The sequence below is a fragment of the Mobula birostris genome, chromosome 16 (genome assembly GCF_030028105.1).
Source record: "Mobula birostris isolate sMobBir1 chromosome 16, sMobBir1.hap1, whole genome shotgun sequence".
Lineage (NCBI taxonomy): Eukaryota > Metazoa > Chordata > Chondrichthyes > Myliobatiformes > Myliobatidae > Mobula > Mobula birostris.
This window is the reverse complement of record NC_092385.1, coordinates 52,255,294-52,277,356: the sequence shown is the minus strand read 5'-3', so window position 1 is coordinate 52,277,356 and position 22,063 is coordinate 52,255,294. Positions and strand designations below refer to the sequence as shown.

At 41.7% G+C, this 22,063-nt stretch overlaps 1 protein-coding gene across 3 annotated transcripts in view; it reads right to left on the bottom strand.

Moving 5' to 3' along the window:
- sumf1 (sulfatase modifying factor 1) overlaps positions 1 to 22,063 on the bottom strand; it is a 185,137-nt gene that overhangs the window by 142,154 nt on the left and 20,920 nt on the right. For all 3 annotated transcript variants that reach the window (XM_072280637.1, XM_072280639.1, XM_072280638.1), the window contains exon 3: positions 14,680 to 14,754. In XM_072280637.1, coding sequence (XP_072136738.1) covers positions 14,680 to 14,754 — 75 coding nt within the window. The remainder of the gene's footprint in view (positions 1 to 14,679; positions 14,755 to 22,063) is intronic.

Sequence of the window (22,063 nt, the reverse complement as noted above, 5' to 3'; positions counted from 1 at the left end):
TGGGACCAAGGGGGTATATATACCACCAGATTAGACATGCCCAGGCATCATCCCTGATGAAGATGACGGAGTTTGTCTTGTAACTGACATTTTGAATCGATACTTGTAATCGGCTGGAAGCCCAAGAAGAATTTATCTGAATTTATGAAAAACTATAAAAAACAAAGACTGGCAAATAATCAATGAGCAAAAGAAGACAAGTTGCACAAATAATAAAAGAGTAAATAAATAACTGAGAAGATGCATTGTAGAGTCCCTGAAAGTGACTGTGTAAGGTTGTGGAGTCAGTTCAGCATTGAGGTGAGTGAAGTTACCCATGCTGTTCCTGGTGGTTGTAGGGTAACAACTGTTCCTGAACCCGGTGGTGAGGGACCTAAAGCTCCTGAACCTCCTGCCTGACAATAGGAGTGAGAAGAGAGCATGGCCTGGGTGATGGGAGTCCTTGATGATGGATCCTGCTTTCTTATGGCACATTCCCGTTCCTTTCCATTCCTAATACCAGTCCTAATGAAACACCTGAAACTTAAACTTATTTCTCTTTCCATAGATACTGCCTGGCCTGCTAAGCATTGCCATTTCATTACAAACTTCCAGCATCGGCAATTAATTTTTTTTGTATATTTAACGCATTAATTCCAATATGGCATCATTTACCAAAGAGTCACACCAAACACAATTCCATGCTGCAGTAAAATTCACACAGTAACCAAAAATACAGAAGTTTAAAATTATTTAAAATTTCACTCTGATCAATCTATCAGCAGCTTGAATAAGAGAGTTCACTGAACATATAATTGGGATCCATAGTATACAATGGCTAAGCACTAGGACAATTTAGCTCCATTCTTATGCATGACCCAAGCGTGTGAGCATCTGCAGGACCTCTCCAGGTTACAAGTGCCCGACTTGTGTACAGTCAGTACATACGATTGAGTGTTTGGGAGGCTAGTGGGATTGTGGTTGCTGCGGATGTGTGGACATCTTCTGCTGTGTGGGAACTTGGACCACAGACTTATCTGAACATTTGAGTGCAACACCCTGATTTAACTGCCCTTTATCAGGTTACATTTTTACTTAACTATACCACTGGGTGACTGAATTTCCAACTTGCAAAAATGTGGGGGTTACCTGTCTTAACCTGCAGAGCATCTGTAACAATGAAGATACAGCACACATAATGCACTTTCACTTATTCCATAGAAAAAAATTGTGTTAAATATGCAACACAGATTTATATCCATGCTGCCAAATTATATCTTAATAATGTACCATATGCTAAATGGAAAGAAAACACCTTTCTCCAACTGTGCTATTCGGTTACTTTTGTTGGTGTTGGTAGTTCAGGAGAGCTGGCGATAGAGACATGTTTTTTTTGGTTTTAGGAGAACCTGTTATGGTTTCAGAGGTCGCGAAAGAATGCTGTGACTTCATTTAGGGTAATATCCTGTCACTCAACTTTTACCCAAAATTAGTTGCCCCGGAAACAGCAAGGACTTGGTGTTCATTCTTCTCATTGTTTAGCATGATGGGAAGCGGTCTAGTTACCAGAAGTGGGAGAAAAAGAAGGACTCTTAAAAAGAGGCTCTATAGACAATGTGCTTTTGGTGCAGTTTTTCAGTATCCCTCAAAACAAAAACCTTCAGTCATGGAGCACTACAGCATAGAAACAGGTCCTTCGGTCCACTAAGTCTGTGCTGAACCATTATTCTGCCTGGTCCTATCGACTTGCACCTGGAGCATAACCATCCATGCATCCATACACCACCCCCGCTACCCCGCCCCCATCCATGTACTTATCCAAACTTCTTTTAAATGTTGAAATTGAATCCACATTCACCATTTCTGCTGGAAGTTTGTTCCACACTGAGCAAAGAGGTTGCCCCTCATGTTCTCTTTAAAGATTTCACCTTTCACCCTTAACCTCTAGTTCCAGTCTCACCCAACTTCAGTGGCTGCATTTACCCTATCTATACCCTTCATAACTTTGTATAATTACGTGAGAAGTCACAGGTTCTTGCTAGTTTTTTGAAAACAAGGGATATTAAAAGTTGCCACCAACTGACCAAATGAAGGTTTTCCGTGTTAGTCAAACTGCAGTCAAACCCATTCCATGGGAAACTTTACTGCATTCCAGTGACAACACAGATTAGCCAGGTTTCCGAACAAAAGCAGTGCTTCGAAAAATTGTAAGCTTCTCAGGGAAGAAATACAGTAGCAAGACACTGCATATGCTGGAAATCTGAAACAAAAGGACGAGGTTGGAAATGCCCAGCAGGTCGGACAGCATCAGTGGAGAAACAGAGTTTGGTTTCAAAGTAAATTTTCGTCAACATTGGAGTAAAGGCATCATCCTGAAAAGTTAATTCTGTCTCCATGAGGGGTTGGACTTACTGTCTCAAACTGATGTGGTCAGAGAATATATGCTTTTTGAGGCAGCTGCCAATCAAATTAATGTGTTCTAAACAGTGCCCTCTGTAATCAGGAGGAGTCCATCGTGGTTTATTCCTTCTCCGTTTCAGTGTACCCATTAACAGCATAATTGACCAGCTTGTTTATTCACTTCAGAAGCCGTCTAGGAGTCAGTCACATTGTCTGGGATCACAAATTGACCAGACCAGGTACACACTACAGATTTCTTAAGGGCATTAGTGACCCAAGTATACAGCAAATGGCCACTTTTTTTTTTAGGTACACCTGTACACCTTCCTAATTCAAATACCCAATTAGCCAATCACGTGACAATAACTCAATGCATAAAAGCATGCAGACGTTGTCAAGAGATTCAGTTGTTCAGACCAAACTTCAGAATGGATACCAATGTGATATATGTGACTTTGACTGTGAAATGATTGTCGGTGCCAGACAGGGTGTTGGAATATTTCAGAAACTGCTGCTCTCCTGGGATTTCATGCACAACAGTTTCTAGAGTTTACAGAGAATGGTGTGAGAAACAAAAAAACAAAATCATCCAGTGAGTGGCAGTTCTGTGGGTGAAAATGCCTTGTTAATGAGAGAGATTAGAAACCCAGTTTAATTCAATCTGACAGGAAGGTGACAGTAACTCAGGTAACCACGTGTTACAATAGTGGTGTGCAGAAGGGCATCTCTGAAAGCACAACACATTTATCCTCGAGGTGGATGGAGCACAGCAGCAGAAGACCACAAACATACTTTTTTTTCCCCTGCAGCTTTTCTAACTATTGTTACGAGCTCAAACAAGAGAAAATCTGCAGATGTTGGAAATCCAAGCAATACAAACACAAAATGCTGGAGGAACTCAGCAGGCCAGACAGCATCTATGGAAAAGAATACAGTTGATGTTTCGGGCCGAGACCTTTCAGCTCGAAGGATCTCTGCCAAAAACATCAACTGTACTTTTTTCCATAGGTGCTGCCTGGCTTGCTGAGTTCCTCCAACATTTTGTGTGTGTTGCATTGTTACTAACTGTTTGTTTATTTTCAAGCTTCTGATTTTTGACCAGAATTTAAATTTAATCAGTCATGGTGGGATTTGAATTTTAGATCCCTGGATTGATCACCTAGGCTTTTGTGTTATTGGTCTAGTAATTTAACTGCAACGTTGACACTACAACTCCATAAACAAAGAAAGTAAATCCAGAGAGTCTTTAGAAAAATACACTCGCCCAGCCAATCAAACTAAATTCTCCCCTTTCAATTCACTCAGTTTCATTAGATACACATGATGGGAGGGGGGGGGGGGGCAGATGGGGGAGACAAACTAATTAAAAGTTTAGTGATTTTTAAAATGGGATACATGGAGAAAGATAATAGCTTATTAATGGCTGAAGTGATGATAAATTAGGTTATGCTAAAAGGCACAGAAATTATTAATAGACACAGACAATCTGAAATGGAGTGATATAGGGCAGGGAGTGGTGGGGAGGGGGAGCGGCAGATTGAGAATTTAAATCATTGTCTTTTTATGATAGTCATATTGATTTTACAGAATATATCAAACAGTACATACATAATACGTCTAATCTCCCAGAGCATGTAAACAAGCTTTGCCATGTTGCAATTCGTTGTAGAATATACATAGTTTACGCAATATTAAATGATGTATACAAGGGGTGATTGATAAGTTCATGGCCTAAGGTAGAAGGAGTCAATTTTAGAAAACCTAGCACATTTATTTTTCAACAAAGTCCCCTCCTACATTTACACACACAGTCCAGCGGTCATGGAGCATATGGATCTTGGCCCTCCAGAAAGTGTCCACAGCAGGGGTGATTGATAAGTTCCTGGCCTAAGGTAGAAGCAGATGAGTTATACAGCTCTCGTTACATGCACATGCAGGTCAACTCTGAGTGATTATGCAGAAAGTTTGAAATTAATAACTCATCTCCTTCTACCTTAGGCCACAAACTTATCAACCACCCCTCGTACTACTTTAAACTACAATAAAAAAAAGGCTACTGTCTTGAATGGTGTTAGAGACAAATGGTAGTTGAAGAAATCGATCAGTTTTATTGCCTCACACTTATCTTCATTTGTTTTTATTAATAAAGGAAACAGGGAAATGAGCAGTACCCTGCAGGTGTTACAGAAAGCAAACTGGTTTCAGGTGGGGGCCTGTATCAGAGCAACAGCGCACATTCATGGAAGTGATTACAACATAAAATTGTATGCAGCCTTGCCTACTGTAGCATTAGCTGGCACTTGAAGTGATAAGTAAGTTTGTATCCCCAACCTTAACGGACCTTCCTCCCATTTCTGTTTCCTGTTTTTAGGCCTGTTATCTAAAGGAAGTCTTATCAACCCAACCACACCAGCCCTGAGAGGGTAATTCCTCATCCAACATTTCTTTCCTTTCACAAACCTCATATTTGCTCCACTTTCCACACTGAAAAATGTGAGATGCTACATTTTGGTAGGACTAATCAAAATAGGACATACATGGTAAATGGTAGGGCATTGAAGAATGCTGTAGGACAGAGGAATCTAGGAATAATGGTGCATAGTTCCCTGAAGGTGGAATCTCATGTGGATATGGTGGTGAAGAAAGCTTTTGGTATGCTGGCCTTTATTAATCAGAGCATTGAGTATAGGAGTTGGGATGTAATGTTGAAATTGTATAACGCATTGGTAAGGCCAAATTTGGTGTATTGTGTACAGTTCTGGTCACCGAATTATAGGAAAGATGTCAATAAAATTGAGAGAGTACAGAGAAGATTTACTAAAATGTTGCCTGGGTTTCATCTCCTAAGTTCCAGAGAAAGGTTGAACAAGTTAGGTCTTTATTCTTTGGAGCGTAGAAGGTTGAGGAGGGACTTGATAGAGGTGTTTAAAATTATGAGGGGGATTGATAGAGTTGACGTGGATAGGCTTTTTCCATTGAGAATGGGGGACATTCAAACAAGAGGACATGAGTTGAGAGTTAAAGGGCAAAAGTTTATGGGTAACATGAGGGGGAACTTCTTTACTCAGAAAGTGGAAGCTGTGTGGAACGAGCTTCCAGCAGAAGTGGTTGAGGCAGGTTCGATGTTGTCGTTTAAAGTTAAATTGGATAGATATATGGACAGGAAAGGAATGGCGGGTTATGGGCCGAGTGCAGGTCGGTGGGACTAGGTGAGAGTAAGAGTTTGGCATGGACTAGAAGGGCTGAGATGGCTGTGTGCTGTTATTGTCATACGGTTATATGGCTACATGTTCAGAGGTTCAAGATCCATTGTTTAACTTAGTGCACAAATGCTGACTCTCTGTCTCAAAACACTTTACTAAGAAATGGAGATGAATTATTTTGATTTTGCCAGCCCAAAAATCAAAAGTTAAAATTACAATCTCATCATTATATATTTGAAAAACAAAATTTGCGAACAATTTTGATCATTAAAGGCATTTGAAATGACTTTTCCAATATTTGGAATAACTGAACCAAACTTCAATGCCTTATCACTGCACAAATAGCATCAGATTATAGAAAGGCTCCAGGACAGCTTCTTCTACGAGGCCATCAGATTGCTTAACTCATCTGTATTTCTATGTTATACTGAATATCCTGTTGTACATATTATTTATTATAAATTGCACAGTGCACATTTAAACGGAGATGTAATGTAAAGATTTTTACTCCTTATGTATATGAAGGATGTAAGTAATAAAGTCAATTCAATTCAAGTACAAATCCAGTTTGAACTTGAGCTTTTTGCATTGGGGACTTACCTACAAGATTAATTTCCAAGTTTAAAAAAAACAGATTTGATCCCATATGTAATTCTAATAATGATAATTGGTGTTAATAATGTTGGAAATATGTAACGCATGAAAGAAAAATAATGGACACCCAGGAGATTGCAGGTACTTGAATCTGGAGCAACACGCAAGATGCTGCAGCATCTCAGGGGTCAGCAGAACCTATGGGTGGAAATGGACAGTCAGCATTCCGACGAAGTCCTGATGAAGAGCCTTGGCCCAAAATGTTGACTGTGTATATTCCTCTATAGATTCTACCCACTGAGCTCCTCCAGAATTTTGTGTGTTTTGACCTAAGATTAGCCGCATTTGTCGTCTCTCATGTCTTTCTATAGGCTGAAGATGATAAGAGGATGGTGGAGAATAGAATAATGTGAGGGAAGTGGGGAGGGCAGATGGGAATTGTAGAAGACAGGAATCCGAGGGAGGAGTGTGGGGACGATTAGCTGATGGAATGGGTGGACAAAGGGAAAGAAACAGGGTGATGGGGACTGTGGTGAGTGTGGGAAGAAATGGGTAGGTCAAGAGGAGGAGAGGACCCAAGGCAGAGAATGTTACCGGAAGTGCTCCTGCAAGAGGATACAATCTTACAGGCTCTCCACTTTGCCTTGGATCACCTGGACAATAGTAATACCTACGACAAGCTTCTGTTTATTGACTATATCCCAGCATTTAACACAATCATACCCTCATTTGTAATCAAAAATCTGGTCCTTTTGCACCTTCCTCTGCACTGGATCTTTGACTTCCCCTCCAGGAGACCACAGTCTGTAAAGATCGGAAATAACATCACCTCCTCACTGACAAGCAACACTGGTACACCTCAAGGTTGTAACTTAGCTCACTGCTCTACTCTCTCTACACTCACGATTGTGTGGCTAGACACAGCTATACATTTGCTAACAACACACCTATAGTCAGAATTTCAGAATGATGACAAGGAGGGGTACAGGAGTGAGACAGATCAGCTGGTTGAGTGGCGTCGCAATAACAACCTCACACTCAATGTCAGTAAGACCAAGGAGTTGCTTGTGGACTTTAGGAAGGTGAAGCTGAGGGAAAACACTCCAGTCCTCATTGAGGGATCAGCAGTGGAAAGGGCGAGCAGTTTCATATTCCTGGGTGCTCACATCTCTGAAGATCTACCCTGAACCCAACATATTGATGCAATTACAAAGAAGGCATGGCAGCGCCTTTATTTCACTTGGAGTTTGAGGAGAATTGGGATGTCACTAAAGACACTCGCAAATTTCTATTGATATACCATTACAGGCATTCTAACTGGTTGCATTACCAACTGGGATATGGAAGTGCATGAAGTTGTCAACTCAGCCAGCTGCATCATGGGCACTAGCCTCCCCAGCGTCCAGCACACCTTCAAAAGGTGATGGCTCAAAAAGGCGGCATCCGTCATTAAGGATCCCCACAACCCATTGTTACCATCAAGGAGGAGGAACAGGAGCCTGAAGAAACACTCTCAACATTTCAGGAACAGCTTCTTCCCCTCTGCCATCAGATTTCTGAATGGACAATGAACCCATGAACACTACCTCAGTATACTTTCCCTTTCTGCATTGCTTATTTAATTTAATTTTTTATATATACTGATTGTCAGTTATAGTTTTTATTATTATGTATTGCAATGTAACACGGCTGCAAAACAACAAGTTTCACAACGTATGCAGAGAGGAGAAGATGGCGACATGACGCAGCGTGCAGCAGCCACTCCGGTGATGAATATCTGTGATCTGTCAAGTAGGGTGCCGTGCACAATCCTGATTTGATGGAGGCAGACGTGAGAGCACGGAGGAACATCTGGAGAAACTTCTGAAATGCCTGCTTCGCTGCCGCTGCTACTGTGCGATCGAGAATCTCCGGAAGGGAAGGCCCCGAGTCCTCGGCTCTGCTTGTTGCTCGGTGGCCGGGGCGGGGTCGAAGCACTCGGCAGAGATGGTGCTCGGTGCTTGGTGTCGGAGGCTCGAAGTTTTCGGACAGACTCAGAGTTGGCTGTGGTCGGGTGCTTCCAGGGTGCTGCATCGGCAAGTTTACGGCGCTGGAGGTTCATGGCAGGGAGAGTTTCTCCCTTCTACTGTCTGCGTGAGTTAATGGGCTATCAGGACTTTGAGGCATTTTTTTTACCATGCCCATGGTCTACTCTTTATCAAATTACGGTATTGCTTTGCACTGTTGTAACTACATGTTATAATTATGTGGTTTTTGTCAGTTTTAGTCTTGGTCTGTCCTGTGCTTCTGTGATATCACACCGGAGGAACACTGTATCATTCCTTAATGCATGCATTTCTAAATGACAATAAACGAGGACCGAGTGTCCTCAGAATCTAATATGCCAGTGATATTAAACTTAATTCTGATTCTGATTTCAGATTGTAGACTATCCCGGAATATGAGGTACCATTCCTCTCGTCTGCACCCTGATTGGAGGAGGCTGAGGACATGCAAGTCGATGTGTGAATGAGAGGAGAATTGGAATAGTGATGAAAATTAAAATGGGAGGGGTATTGGGGGGGCTATGGTTCAGGTGCAGATCAATGGGATGAAGCAGGACAATAGTTTGGCACAGACTAGATGGGCCGAAGGGTTTGTTTCTATGCTGTGGTGCTCTATGACTCTATTATTGTTGTTACATGTACCAAGATAGAGTGAAAAACTTGTCTTGCAGACTGTTCATACAGATCAGATCATTACACAGTGGATTGAGCTAGAATAAGGTAAAACAATAACAATGCAGAGTAAAGAGTAAAAGCTGCCGGAAGAGTGCAGTGTAGGTAAACGATAAAGTGGAAGAGGTAGATTGTGAGGCCAAGAATTCAAATTGCCATACAAGATAACAATTATTATGTGCAGTGAGAGTGAACTGCAGTTCATAGGGACAAAGGTAAAATTTGTGACCTGGGTCTGTACTATCTGGAGTTAAGTACTGTCAAAGTACTCTGACCATCCACAATATGGACTGTTGCAGTCCTTCCTGATGCAAACTTAATTAATTTCAACATGTTGTGGGTTAGGCCATAAGGACACAGGAGCAGAATTAGGCCATTCAGCCGATTGAGTCTGCTCTGCCATTCCATCATGGCCGATTCTGGCTCCCACTCAACCCCATAAACCTGCCTTCTCACCATATCCTTAGATGCCATGACCGATATGGAAACTATCAGCTTGCACATTAAATAGACCCATGGACTTGGGTTCCACCGCAGTCTATGGCAGAGCATTCCAGAGATTCACCACTCACTGGCTAAAAAAATTCCTCCTTACCTCTGTTCTAAAAGGTTGACCCTCAATTTTGAGGCTGTGCCCTCTAGTTCTGGACACTCCCACCACAGGAAACATCCTCTCCACATCCACCCTATCTAGCCCTTTCAACATTTGTTGTCCTTATTGTAAAAAAAAAGTACATGTGGAACAGTGTAGAATGTGTAACTCAGTTTCCCTCCATACTAAAATTCCGTAGATTTTACAAATTATCTGCGAAAAGACAGCATCAATGATATGGCACTTGTCACTGATTCCATTAAAATATTCCACACTACCTTTTGCAATTCCGGCACAAAATTCAGTAAACACTGAAAGATTTTTTTCCCTTTGTATCATACATCTTGACATAAGTCCTTCAGATGAAATGTCATGGAGTTGTCAAAGTTAGCCCCGATCCATTTCCCACCAAAAAAAGTTTAAACAACTGACGGCTGAGAAGGCATGGCCTCGAACTTGGTTGGAAGTGTTCAAACTAAACCTTCGACCACATCCAGAAATATAATGGTATATTAAAATAAAAATTGAAAATTGTTTCAGATAATTAAAATTAACAAGCTATTAAGGAGACGTTAATAAGTTTTACAATACTGAGCCATGGGAAAGCCGTTTTAAATTAACAGACCATTACCAAAGTCTCTGTTGGAATCCAGAAGAGAGTAATGCAGAATGTTTAGCTGAGTTCCCTGAGTACTGGGAAGGCAGGCAGAATGTTGTTTCTTTGATGAACGACATGTTGAGTCCACCATTGGAATTCTGTGGTCATGGTCACAACAGGCACTGAATTTCTACACTTCAGTAGACATAGCTAGAGCTCATAAAGTTGCCAGTCTGACAGAGTGGCAAAGCACAAGTAGCTTTTCTCTCATTAGGACCACAAAATATGAGCCATAAAGAGCTACAAATTCAGCTGTGGCCTGAAGGGTGCTCATTGTCATGGCAACCGTGACATTTGCAACTTATATTATTCAACTCGCACATGATTCTCTGCAACTTCTGCTATCTCTAATGGGATTCCATCACCAGGTATAAATTCCCTTCCCCTCCACTATCTGCAGTGATTGCTCTCTCCCTGACACATTCATCCCTCTCTATGTGCTTATAATTGCAACCACACCAAGTGCTGTAACTGCCCCTACACAATCTCCCCTCACCTCCATTCAGAGCCCTAAACAGTCCTTCACATGGAACCCATCGGTGTGATTTACTGCATCTGATGGTCCCAGGGAGACCCAATACAGATTGGCGAATCACTTTGCTCCATCCACCATCAGCCAGGGTCTCCATGAAACCAGCATTTTAATTTCCTACATCTGTCCATGGCCTCCTCTACTCCCCTCTTCTTACCCTTGATTCCTGACCCCATCACCCCCCTCTTGCCCTCTCCAATCCTTTTTATCTGCCCATCACACACATATTCCTTTCTCCAGTTCCGCTCCTCACCTCCTTCCCTGTGTTCCATCGTCCAATGTCCACTATCAGACTCCATATTCTTCACCCTTTGTCACTTCTATCAACTCCCAGGTTCTAATATTATAACTACTCTTCCACCCCTTCCCCCCACCCCAGGCAGCTCCCTCACCCAGATCCACCTCTCGTCCGCCAGCTCTGCCTCACCCCTTCCCTCCACCCTTTGATTCTTGCTATCCACCCTCTTTCATTTCAGTCCTGATGAAGGATCTCAACACAAAACGTTGACTGTCCATTTCCCTCCAAAGATTTATGAATTTTTATTTATTGAGATAAAGCGCAGAATAGCCCTTTCTGGCCCTTCAAGCCACGCCCTCCCAAGCAATCCACCGATTTAACTCTAGCCTAATCATGGGACAATTTACAATGACCAATTAACCACCAACTGGTAGCTCTTTGGACTGTGAGAGGAAACAGGAGGAACCTGGAGAACTTGCAAACTCCTTCCAGCAGCAGGAATTGAACCCAGGTCGCCTGTACAACAAAGCGTTGGGCTAACCACTATCCTACCATGCCTGACCTGCTGAGTTCCTTCAGGATTTTGTGAGTTGCTCCAGATTTCCAGCATCTGCAGTCTCTCATGTCTCATATTATTCTGCAATGTCTTTAAAAAGATGGGTGGAGCAGCACGGTAACGTAGGGGTTGGTGCATCACGCTACACGATCACCAATGATCGCGCCTCCCCATGATCACGTGGGTTTCCTCCCACATTCCAAAGATGTACGGTTGGAATTAGTGAGTTGTGGGCATGCTACGTTGGCATTTGAAGCATGGCATCACCTGTCCAGTTCAATTCTCACTGATTTTATTTGACACAAACGGCACATTTCACTCTATGCTCTGATGTTTCGCTGTACATGCAACAAATAAAGATAAGTTTTAATCTTCACTCACATAGTTGAAAAAAATAAGGTGTTGAATATTCAGACTATTTTCTCCCTTCACTTGAGGAGCTGTGAACAAAATCTGCAGCGGTCACAAAAGTAGGAACTTGTCCTGTTGTCCAGTTCTCAGGGTCCCAATGATGAATTTCTAAAATTGAAGCGTAGCTCTATGGTAATCAACTCTAAAACCCCACCCCCTTCAACTCTGACTTCCCATTTCCACACTTGTCCTCGGCACAAGGGCCAGGAGTCAATCTGTCTGAGTGACTTGCTGCTTCTGGAAATGTGTCTTGTCCACGGGCTAAAGTATGGGACATTGTTTTGGTAAGTCTGCTGGAGAAGATCAATAATTAGTGGTGAAATACAAAACCACCAGAAAATCTGAACCAGCCAAGGATGTGATTGTGCTGGACAGGTTGCAGAGGAGGTTCACCAGGATGTTGCCTGGATCGGAGGATTTTAGTTATCAGGAGAGATTAAAGAGGTTGGGCTTGTTTATTTGGAGTGTAAAGAGGCTGATATTGATGTATATAGAATTATAAGAGCCATAGATAGGATGGATGGTCAAAGTATTTTTCCCAAGTTAGTGTTATTAAGAGAAGAGGGTACAGTTTTAAGATGAGAAGAAGCAACTTAAAAAGGGATTTGAGTGCTAATATATTTTTCACAGAGTGGTTGATATGTACAACTCATTGTCAGATGAGTCAGATACAATCACTTCATTTAAGAGGTATATAGGGAAAGTACAGAAGGATCCGGTCCTAATGCAGTCAAATGGGATTAGTGTAGATGGACACAAAACTCATCATGAGCTGAATCATAAACACAAGGGATTCTGCAGTTGCTCTAAATCCAAATGCTGGAGAAACTCAGCAGGTCAAGCAGCATCTATGGAAGGGAATAAAGTGTTGATGTTTCTGGTCGAGACTCTTCATAAGAACATAAAGAAATAGGAGCAGGAGTAGGCCGTCTGGCTCGTCGAGCCTGCTCCGCCATTCAATAAGATCATGGCTGAACTGGCCATGGACTCATCTCCACCTACCTGCCTTTTCCCCATAACCCTTAATTCCCCTACTATGCAAAAATCTATCCAACCTTGTCTTAGATATATTTACTGAGGCAGCCTCCACTGCTTCATTCGGGATAGAAAGGAAGGGGGAAGAAGGTCTCACCAACCACTTGCCAGCTTGTAGTCCCATCTTGATCTGCTGAGGTCGTCCAGCATTTTGTGTGTGTTGTAGTGGGCTGAATGGCCTGTTTCTGTACTGTAAAACTCCATGACTAACAAATGCTCACCAAGCCTTCACTCCACTTCATATCATCATCCAAGTTCATCAACCTACTAATTTCTCAGCACACCTCAAACAGGCTAATCTAGCCGATCTTCCTGCAATCAGACGCGAGTTGCAGTGAATTTATTTGGCAGTGAATCAGGATCATAATGGAGAACAACCAAAAGTTTTCTGCAATTTGAAAGTAGCATTGTTTGGTTCATTAAACTTAATACATAACGCAATGTTAAATACTAATATTTGAGCATTTAATTGCTCTGGCCTGTACTTGCTGGAGTTTAGAAGAATGGGGGCATATCATTAAAATCCATCGAATATTGAAAGGCCTAGATGGAATGGACGTGGAGAGGATGTTTCTTATAATGAGGGTGTCTAGGACCAGAGGACCCAGCCTCAGAAAACAAGGGTGACTCATTAGAACAGAAATGAGAAGGAATTTCTTTAACCAGAGGGTGATAAATCTATGGAATTCATTGCCACAGACTGCTGTGCAGACCAAGTCATTGTGTATACTTAGAGGAGAGGTTGATAGGCTCTTGATTACTAAAGGCATCAAATTCTCAGAGGCTATATTCCATAAATAGTATTTTTTAACCAAACATGGCAAAATGTAGCATAATCCACAAATTTACTGAGTCATGCCTGAAATTCCAGTCATTTGTCTTTGAAGGGGTTATCTCCAAGCTCACACTTGCCAGGCTTTCCTCTGAAACTTTACTGTTTGAGGCTGATAATGTTTAGCAATATCTTGATCAATTCTGCCTATTTTATTAATATCAGTTGACTTTACCATTCCAGCTAGATCCCAGCTGGAATGAATTGCTGTTCTGCATATAGTAGGACATCACGTGGAAGGCTTGTAACTGAAGCAGAAAATAGTGTACAGCTGTAATGTTCTGATTGCCAGTAAGTCTTAAACACTTTCACAACTTACAAAGAGAGACAGATACTCATCAACAATGCCTTGTCCCCATCGTAATCGTTGAACCAAATTCTGCACATGCGAATGTCTTGTTTCTCCCTTTCAAAACTGGAATAAGTTATTTTTAGAAGTTAACATTATTATGCAGGACTAGACAGACATTTTAATATATCACTTCAAAATTTTAGTGCTTTTAAATTTAGATGGACTTCCCCACCAAAACCCCCCAACCCCCCTGGTCCATCTGTGATGGGGAGGGAGTTTGCAAACCTGCTCTGCAGCACCACCTGCTGGCTAATGCCATAACAGCTCCCGAATGGAAAACTGTTTACATATAAAATTTCCATTCTAGACACTTCATGGAAACAGCATTCAGAAATTATTATGGCAGAAAAACAGAACAGGATTTTTTTTAAACAAAAGATAAATAAGATATCCAGAACTGTGCACATTTTAAACGAAAGTGTCTGAATATTCATGCACCTCTTGTGATGTGACAGCTTGTTAATTATTTCAAAAGAAGCTGGGTTAAATACAAAATCCATAATCTTATGGTGTTGATATCTGATTTCAGATTTGGCATATTATCATGAGATTGGGTATGTACGATGTGCACATCACTTACAGCTTGGGTAATGCCGCTCTTCACCTTTTTGCTCAGCAGTCCCTCAAACACAAAGGAGTCTCCAAATGTTTCTGCCTAAAAGAGTCAAAGAACAGCAATTGATTACGACCTGCCACAGGTAACCATCCTATCACAGCTGCTTTGATCTATCTTGATTTAGATGGCTTCAGTCATGCATCTATATTTGTACAAATATAATTTCCGAAATTCTTTGTTATCTGCTTTCTTCTGTTCAATTATGCGTTACTTTTAAAGCTGTCGAGTGCTGACACAGGACTTCACTGCCTTCTCAAAGCAATGTAAATGAAGCATTACAAGCAAGAGAAAGTCTGCAAATGTTGGAAATCTAAACAACACACACAAAACGCTGAAGGAACTTAGCAGGCCAGGCAACATCTATGGAAAAGTGTACAATCAACGTTTCAGTACTGCTGAAGGGTCTCAGCCTGAAACGTTGACTGTACTCTTTTCCATAGATGCTGCCTGGCCTGCTGAGTTCCTCCAGCATTTTGTGTGTGTTGCTTAAATTAAGTATTACTTTAAAAGTGAAAAGTAATGCTGTGGCCATTACAGAGACTTTAGTTGTCACCAAGGCAAATGGCTGCTGTAAGAAGACTAAGAGTTGACTTGATAGAGGAGTATAAGATGATATGAAGCAGAGACTTTTCTCCAGGATGGAAACAGCTAATATTAGAAGGCATCATTTTAAAGTGACTGGAGGAAAGTATAGAGATGATGTTAGAATTAGATTTTTACATAGAGTGGTGAATGCCCTGCCGGGGGTGGTGGTAAAGGCAGATACATAGCAACATTTAAGAAACTCTTAGATAGCCACATGGATGAACAGAAAAATGGAGAACTATCTTGGAGGGAAGGATTAGATTGATCTATAAAAGGTTGGCAATGTATCCAGACATTGGGGATCAAAATAACCTTCCATCTTCCACTGTTATCTGATTATTGGATTGGTGTTAGGACAGGATATCTCAGGCTGCCCTCTAGGGATTGCCACACTGGATAGGCAAAGCTGCAGCACAGCTATTTCTGCATTGTTTGTCTGATGATCAAAGGGAAAGTATGGGAAAGTTATGGGCAACAGAGTGGCATTTGAGGAAGAGAGCATCTCCCAACAACCGGTAGGAAGACTGGGAAAGAACATCGAAGTACAGAAAATAATATAAATACTGTGAGACCAGGAATCAATGTTTTGTGGCAGGGACACAATAAAGCATGAAAATGCACACTCAGTGGCCACTTTATTAGGTACACCTGCATGCCAGCTCATTATTGCAAATATCAGTCAATCATCTGGTAGCAACTCAACTTATAAAAGCATGCAGATGTGGTCAAGAAGTTCAGTTGTTGTTCAGACCAAAGATCAGAATAGGGAAGAAATGTGAATTAAGTAACTTTGACCGCGGAATGATTGTTGGTGCCAGACAAGGTGGTTTGTGTATCTCTGAAACTGCTGATCAAAAGGGATTTTCATGCACAACTGTCTCTAAAGTTTATAGAGAATGGTGTGAGAAACAAAATGCATTCTGTAAGTGGCAGTTCTGTGGGTGAAAACACCCTGATAATGAGTGAGGTCAGAGGAGAATGGCCAGACTGGTTCAGGCTGACAGGAAGGCGACAGTATCTCAAATAACCACACGTTACAACAGTGGTGTGCAGAAGTGAATGCAAAACATGTCAAACCTTGCTTTAAACTGAAAGAATTTTTTTTGACGAAAACGTTATTGAAATATAGATACTTGTTGAAAAGATCCTCCAGGCTGCTTTTTCTATCTTTTCACTAAAACTACTATGAGCACATGTCCCAGAGGTACTGGCACTAGAGAAACATCAGATCCTAACATACACCAGTTTATTGCTGAACAGATTTGGCTGGTCTTCCCATTTGGCCTTCAAAAGGTCTCCTGCTGATCTTAACAAAATTTTAATCCAGTTATCCATTTCTAATTTATAGCAAATTTAAATCCCATCATCCACTCCCTAACACATTCCTACTTAAGCAACACACATCAAAGTTGCTGGTGAACGCAGCAGGCCAGGCAGCATCTGTAGAAAGAGGTGCAGTCGACGTTTCAGGCCGAGACCCTTCGTCAGGACTAACTGAAGGAAGAGTGAGTAAGGGATTTGAAAGTTGGAGGGGGAGGGGGAGATCCAAAATGATAGGAGGAGGGGGAGGGATGGAGCCAAGAGCTGGACAGGTGATTGGCAAAAGGGGATACGAGAGGATCATGGGACAGGAGGTCCGGGAAGAAAGACAAGGGTGGGGGGGAGACCCAGAGGATGGGCAAGAGGTATATTCAGAGGGACAGGGGGAGAAAAAGGAGAGTGAGAGAAAGAATGTGTGCATAAAAATAAGTAACAGATGGGGTACGAGGGGGAGGTGGGGCCTAGCGGAAGTTAGAGAAGTCGACTTAAGTCCACTTAAGTACTATAGTGCTCAGTCTGAGCAAACATACACATAAACTTTATGAGAAAACAGCAGATAATTGTTGCCGTGAGGCAAATAACTACCACAATAGTGTAGTTCCACAAACAGAAATCTTTTCATAAAGTTATTCTGTGAGGGCAGTGTTAAGCAAAGCTTTAATATTGTTTAGTCTCCGGCTTATATAAAATAGTGCATTGTATTACATCAGACAGCAACTCAGGGAATCAGGCTCAGACTCCATAGATCCAGGCAGTCCACTAGTAGCATGCTTCTGAATTCTCTCTACCTGTACTTCCAAATATAGGGCAGAACTTTCCCTAATTCCTACAAGCTGAGCACTTCCTAAGACACGCCATTCAATTCACACTACTTTTACATGAATGACTAAAGCATATATTGCAAAAACAATATACGTCTGCTCAGTGACTACACCTGCTGATTAATGCAAATATCTAATCAGCCAATCATGTGGCAACAACTCAATACATAAAAGCAAACCTGGTCAAGAGGTTCGGTTGTTGTTCAGACTAAATATCAGAATGGGGAAGAAATGTGATCTAAATGACCTTGATTGTGGAATGATTGTTGGTGCCAGACAGGGATGTTTGAGTGTCTCAGAAACTGCTGATATCCTGGGATTTTCACGCATAATAGTCTCTAGAGTTTACAGAGAATGGTGTGCAAAACAAAAAAAAAAATCCAGTGAGTGGCAGTTTTGAGGGCAAAAAAATGCCTTGTTTATGAGAGAGGTCAAAGGAGATGACCAGGCTGGTTCAAGCTGACAGGAAGGCAACAGTAACTCAGATAACCATGTTACAACAGTGGTGTGCAGAATGGCATCTCTGAACACGTGACATGTTGAACCTTGAAGAGAATGGACTACATCAACACAAGACCACACCAGGTTCCATTCTTGTACCTATTAAAATGGCCACTGAGTATATGTGAAAATAAACTTGAACCAGGTTTTACCTTTTGCTCATGAGGTATAATCTAGTTAAAGACCGTAATTGAGCTGATTATTAAATAGGTCATTGCGTCAGATTTCTGATCGAAATTCAGATTATTAATGATAGATAAAATACCCAAAATAAATATCAAATGGATAGTACCAGAAATTCACTAAACGATGTGAGAAGATGTTCCTATGCAGCATAGTTTCAAAATGACTGTCACGTAATCTTGTAGCAATGGGAAGGGAACACAGTTTGACTTCTATGTATTTACAGATGTATCGGTTTGATTCACTTTAAACTGACTTCAGCAATGCCCTTCTGTCCAGGAGGTAAGTAAGGAAGGACAATAAATGCTGCCCTTCTCAGTGACATTCATATCCTGCAAATGTATAAATTAAAAAGTAATAAAATAGCTGCAAACAACTGCAATTTATTATGCATGCAAGAGGTTCTACGACCGAAACATCTTTGGTTTTATAATTAAGCACTATAAACACTGCCCAAGAGGAGCACACACAGCGGAAGGAGAGGAACATTTTACCCATGCAGATTAATTATGTTATCTACAACATGCAAGTAAATGTTTGATAAGGAGAGACACATAAGACCATAAGAATAGGAGCAGAATTAGGCCATTCAGCCCATCGAGTCTGTTCCACCATTTCATCATGGCTGATCCTGGATCCCATTCAACCCCATGCACCTGTCTTCTTGCCATATCCTTAGATGCCCTAACCAATCAGGAAACTATCAACTTCCTCTTTAAACATACTCATGGACTTGGCCTCTGCTGCAGTCTGTGGCAGAGCATTCCACATACTCACCGGCCTCTGGCTGAAAAAAATTCCTCCTTTCTTATGTTCCAAAAGCCCACTCCTCAATTTTGAAGTTGTGCCCTCTAGTTCTGGATACCCACCAAGTTCACAGTGTTGTTAAGAAGGCATATGGTGTGTCGACCTTCATCAACTGTGGGACTGAGTTCAAGAGCGTGAGATAATGTTACAGCTATATAAGACCTTAGTAAGACCCCACTTGGAGTACTGCATTCAGTTCTGAACACTTCACTACAGGAAGGATGTGGGTGCTATAGAGACAATACAGAGGAGATTTACAAGGATGTTGCCTGGATTGGAGAGCATGCCTTATGAGAAAAGGTTGAGTGAACTCGGCCTTTTCTCCTTGGAGCGACGGAGGATGAGAGATGACCAGATAGAGGTGTATAAGATGACGAGAGGCTTTGATCATGTAGATAGCCAGAGGCTTTTTTCCAGGGCTGAATGGCTAACACAAGGGGACATAGTTTTAAGGTGCTTGGAAGTAGGTACAGAGGAGTTTGTCAGAGATAAGTTTTTTCACAGAGAGTCATGGGTGCATGGAATGTACTGCCAGCAAAGGTGGTAGAGGCGGATACAATAGGGTCATTAAGAGACTCTTAGATAGGTACATGGAGCTTAGGAAAATAGAGGACTATGCGGTAGGGAAATTTTAGGCAGCTTCTAGAGTAGGTTACATGGTCGGCACAACATTGTGGGCCGAAGGGCCTGTAATGTGCTGTAGATTTTCTATGTTCTATAGGAAACATCCTCTCCACATCCACCGTATCTAGTCCTTTCAACATTTGATAGGTTTCAATGAGAACCCCCTGCATTTTTCTAAATTTGAGTGAGTACAGGCCCAAAGCTGCCAAATGTTCCTCATATGTTAACCCCTTCGTTCCCGGAATCATCTTCTGGAGTCTTTCCAATGACAACATATCCTTTCTGAGATATGGGGCCCAAAACTGTTGACAATATCTAAGTTTGGCCTGACTACTGTCTTATAAAGCCTCAGCATTATCTCCTTGCTTTTATATTTTGTTCCCCTTGAAATAAATACTAACATTGCATTTGCCTTCTTTAGCACAGACTCAACCTGTAAATTAACCTTCTGGGAATCTTGCACAAGAACTCCCAAGTCCCTCTGCTCCTCTGATGTTTCAGTTTTCTCCCCATTTAGATAATAGTCTGCACTATTGTTCCTTTTACCCTAATGAGTCAGCCTTGAGGAATAGTCCATAATTCACTCACTCCATTCCTCAGCCTTGAAGAATGGTCCAGAACTCACTCAATTAAAAGGGGCGCTGACTGAGAGGACCCACTTGCATAAATTTCAAAGTTATCAGTATCTTGGATCCTTGTGAAAATATAGTTTCATTTATTCCTCCCTCCCCACCACCCTCACATAACTTAGCTTCTGCAACTTTACCGCAGAAACACAAATTGCATCTTTTGCCCTAATGATCCTCCTTCTCCCTCAGCTCTGTCCCACTCTGCTCTTTCTCAGTCCTTTCCTCCACTTTACCCCACTCTTCTTTATTCTCTGTTCACTGCGTCACTGAGGTTGCGTGGGCACAAGTTAATGAAGAGGTGAGTGAGGATGTATTAAATCACAGGTCAAACAGGGGCCATTCCAGTACCCCCTGATGTGGGAGTTGTGTAGGTCATAATTAGCATCCACTAATTGCCATTATTAGTGTTTCAAACAAAAATTATGTTAAGGATATTAAATTATTGAGATGTATTTTTTTACACAGGCACATCCCCACCTCCACCTGGGTTCGTCTATCTGTGACTGGGACCAAACACCCGTGGGTTTTTCTCTTAGAAAAAGAGTGTGCTTTTCAGCAAAAAGCAGAGGATACTCGTGCAAACCTTTCATTTCTCAGTATATATAACTTTGACAATTCTAATCACAGAGCGTGGTAACAGGCTGCTTGGTCAAACCCCTCCATTCTGACCATAAAGTCTATTTGAGATAGTCCTGTTTCCCTGCATTTGGACCATATCCCTCAAAACCTTTTCTATCCATGTACTTGTCAAAACTTCTTTTAAATGTTGTGATTGCACCCTCCTCTACATTTTGTCATAGCTCATGCCATGTACTCACCACCCTGTGTGTGGAAAAAGTTGCCCCTTAGTTTCCACTTTAATCTTTCCCCTCTGTCTCCTAGGTTTAGGCTCCCCTACCCTGGGGATAAAGAACTGTGACCTTATCTGTGCCCCACATCCCTCAACCTCCAACATGCCAGGGGCAAAAGGCCTAGCCTATCAGACCTCTTATACCATAATTCCAGACTCCATAACATCTTGTGAATCTTTTCTGCACCCTTTCCAGCTGGTATTGGCATTGATTTGTTACTGAGAAACAATGAAAAGCTTGTTTTGTGTACCACACTAAGTTTAATGACATCCTTCCTATAACTGGGCAAACAGCACCCCAAGCTATGGGGTCATACAGCTCAAAAACAGGCCCTTCAGCCCACTGTGTATATGTTGCTTTTTGCATCTATCTAGACCAATCTCATTCTCCAGGTCTAAATTAATGGTGCAATTTGTCTAATGCAATATGAAATGTGTAAAAGAAAAGATGACCAGAAAATCTGGTTTTACCAGTTGAGAAATAAATTTTAAACACAACACTAGAAGAACTTCGAGGAGACTTTTGGTAGGTAAACTTCAGAAGACACTACAAAAATGACTAAAATCAGGGGGAGTATATACCACCCTGGCCAGATGCTTTCCGTGGGTTCACACTCTGGAAGACTGATAATCTCAATGGTGACTGTGGGTTCAGTTTCATTGTACACTGTCGGTGTGTGTGATGACACAGCAACCCCTTTCTGTTCAAACTGTGCACAGGATGCGTTAAGTTCATTGGGAAGTGATGTGCTGTTGTCAGCAATTCCGCCTGACTTCATTCTGTAGCGTGTAAGTTCTGTCACAACTGATGGCTGGTCTGGGATTTGGTTTTGGACTCTTATTGCCTCTTGGCATCTCTGATACCTTTATGGAGGTTGTGTCTCAATTCATTGATAGGACAAGCTCACCTGACTTGAATGCTGTAGTCCTTGAAGTGGATCTCCCAGTTCATCCACGATTTTCATTTTGTGGACACCTGGATTGTCCACTCTGGTACACAGTCCTTAGCACACTGCCTGATAAAAATC